At 40.3% G+C, this 6,825-nt stretch overlaps 1 protein-coding gene across 3 annotated transcripts in view; it reads right to left on the reverse strand.

Moving 5' to 3' along the window:
* SLC26A5 (solute carrier family 26 (anion exchanger), member 5) overlaps positions 1-3,320 on the reverse strand; it is a 39,995-nt gene extending 36,675 nt beyond the window's left edge. For all 3 annotated transcript variants that reach the window (XM_006882608.1, XM_006882607.1, XM_006882609.1), the window contains exon 1: positions 3,116-3,320. In XM_006882608.1, coding sequence (XP_006882670.1) covers positions 3,116-3,267 — 152 coding nt within the window. In that variant the 5' untranslated portion in view covers positions 3,268-3,320. The remainder of the gene's footprint in view (positions 1-3,115) is intronic.
* Between the last annotated feature and the right edge of the window lie 3,505 nt (positions 3,321-6,825).

Below are 6,825 nucleotides of genomic sequence, written 5' to 3' on the forward strand. Positions count from 1 at the left end.
GATTAAATGTTCTGGGATTCCCATTCTTCTCAGAGTCAGCCACAGTTTGTTATGATCCACACAGTCAAACGCCTTTGCATATAATTAATTACTTTTGATCTATGCCCATTTTATTTTTATTACATTGTCTTTTCAGGTGCCCACTGAATCTCTCTTATTCTTTCATCTCCTAGAAGATATGTTAATGAAATCCTTTGTATGATTTTACATTAGCATAAAAGTGAAGTAGGTGAAGTTATTTATGGGTTGAGTTAACTTTTGAATATGGAACCATTGACTAGCATGTACCCATTTAATTTTCCCTTTTCATAAGATGAAGAGCATTTACATAAATGTTAATGAGTTTTATTAACATGCACTCAATGCTTTAGCTTTTGGGGGAAAAAAATAAAAAACTCTTTAGTAACTGACCAAGTCAGTTGGATATCTTGGTGAAGTAGACCACCATACTAAGAAAATCAAGGCCTGGACTGAATTTCCATTTAGTCCAATTAACTTTGACACACAGACTGTGTTCTGAGTCTCAGGCACCCCTTTTACTAGCCTATGTTGTCAAGAAAACTTTTGCCTGTGTGCAAAAATATGGACAGATGGGTGTGACTCCACCACTGCTAAGATAGTCTTGCTTCTCCTGGTGACATGCAAGCCTTTTGTGCTGTGGAAATGACAATGTATTATTGCAGCATACATGGTATTCTAGATACTATCTTTAGAGCTTAGGAGTGTCAGATAGAAAGAGGAAGACACTGGAAGCAAAACATAAGGCATCTGTAGTAAAAGCAATGAATTTGGGTGAAAAAACCTCTATTTGATAACTAGTCTCCTTGTTTAGATAATATAATAGCTCTCACCACATAAGGAATCCTGATGGCACAGTGGATTATTAGTTGGGCTACTAAGCAAAACGATCAGTTCAGATCCAACAGATGTGCCTCAGAAGAAAGATGAATAGTCTTCTATCATTAAGATTTATATCCTTGGGAAAATGATCAAAGGTCATCATAAATCAGAATTGGCTCAAACATAGCCATTTGGTTTTCTTTGTTTGTTGTGCGTACATGGTGCTTGTCATATTACTTGCACTTTATATGATGACATATTTTTAGTGCATCAGTAGCTCATAGTGTGGGTACTATTATTAGCCCCAATTACAGAGCAGAAAATTTATGTATATATCTGATCAATAGTGAGACCAGAATTCAAACTCAGTCTGTTGTATGTCTACAGTTTTAACCTCTTCTGATGAGAATGATGAGTGTGCAAGGTCATTGTGAAGATTAAATGACTGCAGAGTGCAGAAGGTACTGTCTTAAATGTGTAGGAGGCAGTACTCACATAGTTTGGTTTTGAAATTTGTGAATAATCACTAGGATAACATCAGAACCATGTGTACTAAGTACGTTTCAGGCCTGCAACACAGCTGTATATTTTCCAAAATACAGAGACACAGGATGCTGAGGGTCCCTGACACCCAAAGACTTAAATTCAGTGTCTTAATAAAGGGCATAGATGTCTGGGTGGTCAGAAAGACAGAGTGATTGAAACATTCTTGCAAAATTTCAGAGATAAGGTGGATATTTTGAAGATGAGTAGAAAATTTGTTGGTTTTTTTTTTTTTTACATAAATGCTTACACAGAAATATATAATGGATTGTAACCATCCCAAGTATCTGTCAACTTGGCTAGGCCATGATTTTCAGCAGTTTGGGAGTTATGCAATAATACAATTTGGTAGTTATATAATGATGTAATCATTAACTGTGACACAATTTTATGTGATCAGCCAATGATTTTGGGTGGGATACAGCATCTTACTCAAGTCACAGACTTGACACAAATGAAAAGAGTTTTTCCTATGATGGCATTTAACCTTCTAAGAGGTAAAATGGAAGAGAGAAGTGAGCAGAGAAAGAGAAAACTCATTACCATAAAGAAAGAAAAGCTAGGAGCTGAGTACATCCTTTGGACCCAGGGTCCCTGTGCTGAGAATCTCCTAGATTGAGGGGAATACTGAGACAAGGATATTCCCCTAAAGTCAACAAAGAGAGAAAAAAACCCTCTTCCCTTAGAGCTGGTACCCTGACTTTAGACTCTAGCCTCCTAAATATTCCTTAGAAAAAAACATCTTGCCTTGAAAGGTGGAAGGTTAGTGAAAGAGCAGAAGACCCCCAGTGAGATAGATTGATACTGACTAACAATTGGCTCAAGCAAATTAGAGTTGATGAAGATGGCATGGGGTAGGGAAAGATTCAGATCTGCTGGTCTTAGGGATGTGAGTCAGACTCAATTCAGTGGCACCTAACAATAACAACTGTGAGAAGATAAATTTCTGTTTGTTAAAGTCATCCACTTGTGGTATTTCTCTTATAGCAGCACTAGATAACAAGATGTCATTGCTGTGTGCCATCAAGTAAGAGCTGACGCATAGTTGACCTTCCAGTGGGATTTTAGAGACAGAAAATTGCATGAGGGAGATTTCCCATCCTTCTCCCATGGAGCAGCTGGTGGGTTTGAACTGTGGACCTTTGAGATGCAGCACAGTTTCTTACCACTAGGCCACCAGATCTCCTTTAGATAACTAAATTAGGAGTCAATAAATAGGGTTACTGACATTTTGATGCTTGTGCTTATTTAAACATCTAACATCAACTGAACTCTTGTTCTGTCCTGTAGATTATCAATGTCTACCAGTTATTGTCTACCATGGACTGCTAGGAGAATAAACAGGTTCATCCTAGAGAGAGTGAGACCAACCTTCTCCTTGGAGGCAAGGATTCTGAAGCTTTGTCTGACATACTTCCAAAGTTGCAAGGAACGACCAGTCCTTAGAGAGGGATGTCATGCTTGGAAGGGTGGAGGGACAGCACAAAAGAGAAAGACCCTCAATGAGATGGGTTGATTCAGTGACTGGGACAATGGGTGTAGGTGTGTAAGAGACAATAAGATTGGCACAGGATAGAGCAGGGTTTAAGGCTATTGTGCATAGGGTTGCTATGAGTCACAGGTGACCTGACAGCACAGAACAACAATCACCAGTCATTACTTTATCCACCAGAAAGATTTGCTTTTCTTAAAATGTGGTGTCAGAAGAGAAAATAGGCTCAGCACAACATACGTGAATGCCTGTTTCAGCTTATCCCCAATGGAATCCGAAATCTTTTCCTTTGTGTGTAGCCGTTCCTGGAGAACCGGATGACTAAAGATCGGCCTTTCCACATAGTACTTCTGGGCTGCTACAGGAATTTCAGTTTCTTCAGCATGATCCATAGTACTCTGAAATTATTCATCAACAGCAGGAGACAAACATTTCCTGAGTGACAGACACTAAAGGAGAAAATAAAAACCCGATTTCAGGTGCAGAAATCCCAATGATTATTGCTCCTAAACATCTATTGCTTGTATTATATTAAATACAAGAATACTTTGAATACTTTGTCATCTTTAGACACAACCCCCCACCCCTTTAGATCTGACTGAGTGCCCTGTGGACAGTAACATTCATGAATGAAATAGAACAGAAATCAGTAAAAATATAAACGATGCTGCCTCCCTTCTATGGCAATTAGTGGGTAATTTATATACTTTTAGCAGAAATTCATATTAAATGCATGGCTCAATATTGTGGTCAATTGGCTGTTTTTGCATGTAAGGGAAATTATCAATCAGGCAGACTCCAAGTAGCTTTATAACAAGGAAATTTAAAAATTGGCAAGACCAGTGGGATAAAGAAGTAAACTACCTTTAAGAACCCACAGTTTTACACAACAGTTATATGCTTAGCTGCTATCTGAAAGGCTGATAGTAGGAACCCACCAGGAGACCTGGCAATCAGTTCCCATGAAGATTATTATTGTTGTTGTCAGATGCTGTCAACGCTAGTCCTAGCTTATTAATTTAAAAACAAAAAAAGAGGAAAAATAGTAAAATATTATTGTTTTTGTATGTTATGGTGTTGGAACTGACTCATAGCTGACCCTCCAGTGGGTCTTCTGAGGCAGTATACTGAATGGGAGGAGACTGCCCATCCTTGTCCTGCAGAACAGCTGGTGGATTTGAACTTCCTTCTGCTGGGTTGGCAGTGCCAGTTCGTTACACACTAGGTCACCAGAGCTCTTTTCATAAGGATGAAAACCTGGGAAGTCTGTTCTACAGTGTCACTATGAGTTGGGATTGACATGGCAGCCCACGCGAACACGAAATTCCTTCAAAGTATATTTGCCATGTTTTCAATTTTTTAAAAATGTAACCTAGGTAGTATCGCATAGCACCGGTCTTGTGCATTGCTGTACAGAGGTAACTCATGGTTGCTGTGATGCTGAACACTGGGACACTGATGTGCCAAACATGGTAATGGGTACCCATGGTGGACAGTGTTTGCTGGAGCTTCCTGACTAAAACAAGCCTGGAAGCAGGAATGGCATCCACTTATGAAATAGCTTGCCTCCGGAAACTCTATGTATGAACAGTGCTCAGGCCTTTTGTTCATAGGGTCACTATGAGTCATCTATGACTTGATGGCACCAAATAACACAAGAACAACAACAGGTTTTAGTTAAGATTTAATGTATATGTTTTCTTAACACACGGAACATATAGTATAAAGATTTCATACTAAACAAATGATATTCATTAAGCCAAAAAAAGGGAAAAAGGAGGAATTTACATCCAATTTTAGCTACATTGTTTGAAATAAAAATATGCAGATTTTGTCACTGAAAAAAAAAATCTCAATTGTGTTTCTTCATGAGATCTTCAACTGAACCTACAACTCCTCTATACGCCTTGATTAGAAAGAAAATAAAGCAAAACAATCTTGCCACCCCCCTCAAAATTATACTCTAAGTTGATTGGCTGCTGAGACAGGCAGGATTTTTTACAGAGATATACATAAGTAGCATCGCATCAAAAGGGGCGATGTCTGGCAAGAGATTGAATAGCTGTGTCTCGCTTTGTGCAGGTCGCCTACTTGTTAACCTGTGACACTCTAAAGGAGCAGTGTGAGTGGAATCAAACTGTGAGGCTCTCAGGGGTATGTGTGATGCACGATGTCATACACACACACACACACACACACACACACACGGGGCAGTGCAGTGGCTGTAGCTAAAGGTTTAGACCAGTTCTAAGAGGTAAACTTAACCTATTCTTGATTTAGAGCTATGGTTTGTCTCCTAAAAAAGATGTCCCTGGTAACTTACAGAAGAGGATATAGTTGAAAAAGATCTCTATTATGTTATTTTAAAATTAATTGCGTTGTCACGTGTAAGAGATAGCTGTTGTTGACTTTTTTTCCTGTGAAGAGCATACTTTGTATATGATTAAAGGGAACAACAACTATAATAAGGAATGAATCTTTCATAAGTTTTCATGATGATGGCACAGGATAGGGGATGGTTCTGATCTGCTGTTCATAGAGTCACTATGAGGTGACTTGATGACACCTAACAGCAACAATAAACGTTTTCTGCCAACTACACCCTCCCTAAGGTGTATCCATAAGCAATGTTAAGCATCATTTACAATAGCAGAGATGGAAACAATCCACAGACCATCAATGGATGTAGAGGTAAAGAAACCATGATATATTCATGCAAAGGAGTATTATGCATCTCTAAAAAATGATTACAAAGTCATTAAGTACTGTAAAATATAGGTGAATCTAGTTCAAATTTTACTGTGTGGTGTAACTCAGCCACAAAAGGACACTTATAGTATAGAAGCACTTATTAGAAAAAGCTAAGGAAAGGTTTACACACAGTAATTCTTAAATTGGTAACAGGGGCAAGAAGGGATAGAGAGGGAAAGAAAAATTAATAATTATGTGAAAGACAATATACAATAAGAAGTGGATCAGATATTATGATTAATTGGTTACATTAATCAATTGTAGTTAATGGTAGGAAATAAAATGTGCACAAATGATTACATAAAAATCCATTAAGATTTGTGGTTTTTTCCCCTCAACAAGATTTGTAAACTTTCACTAAAATAAAAACTACAAAAAATCCCATAAGCAATGCTATTCCCCCCCCCCCTTGGAACACTGGAAAAATTAGCATAGCATGCTAGCAAAAACATGCTGGGGGGAGGGATCCAAGACGGCGGCAGAGGCAGAGACAGTTTGGTGAGCTGCGGGAGCAGCGAACTACTTAAAGCAGGGCCATTATGACCTTCCACAGACTTTGGCTTATTGATAATTGAACACTTAAACAGTTGATGACTGGCCCTCAGTGAAGATCGAGACTCAACAACAGGAATTCAAGGATTCCCAAGGAGAAATGGGTGAGTCTCCTGGCTCCAACACCCCCCACCCCATGTCCCCTGCAGAGCCCACACAACGCTGCACAGCCACTGCAGCTCCATGAGGATTCCACAGTTGGAACAAATGGATTCCCTCACCCAGGATGGATGCTGGGCACCGACCCTCCTCAAGACTGGTACAGCGAAGCCACCACACTGCCGCAAGGTGGACTTGTTTTGGAGAGAATTCTTGGAGCCAGGATGGTGGCTGTGGGGGAAGTGGGCGACCACCGGCCACCCACACAAGAGGCGCTGCACGCACACCGAGCGCCCGTGCAGCGGGGTGGGGTGGTACGCCCCCAGCAGCCGCTGGCGCTTGGGGGGGGGGCGCGCGCCTCCCGCTGGCCTCCCACTGGCCACCTGTGTAGGAGGTGGGGGATGGGATGCATGCCTGCCATCTGCAGGTTTGGGTTTCCTTGGACAGGCCAAAGAAGATGATTACCTATAGAATGGATTGCTGAAAGTCACTGTGAGTCTGATGACCTTAACAGTGGCAGCATGCACAAGAGGACCAACATCCTAAAT

The sequence above is a fragment of the Elephantulus edwardii genome, unplaced genomic scaffold (genome assembly GCF_000299155.1).
Source record: "Elephantulus edwardii isolate Elephantulus edwardi_28Jun2011 unplaced genomic scaffold, EleEdw1.0 scaffold00022, whole genome shotgun sequence".
Classification (NCBI taxonomy): Eukaryota; Metazoa; Chordata; class Mammalia; order Macroscelidea; family Macroscelididae; genus Elephantulus; species Elephantulus edwardii.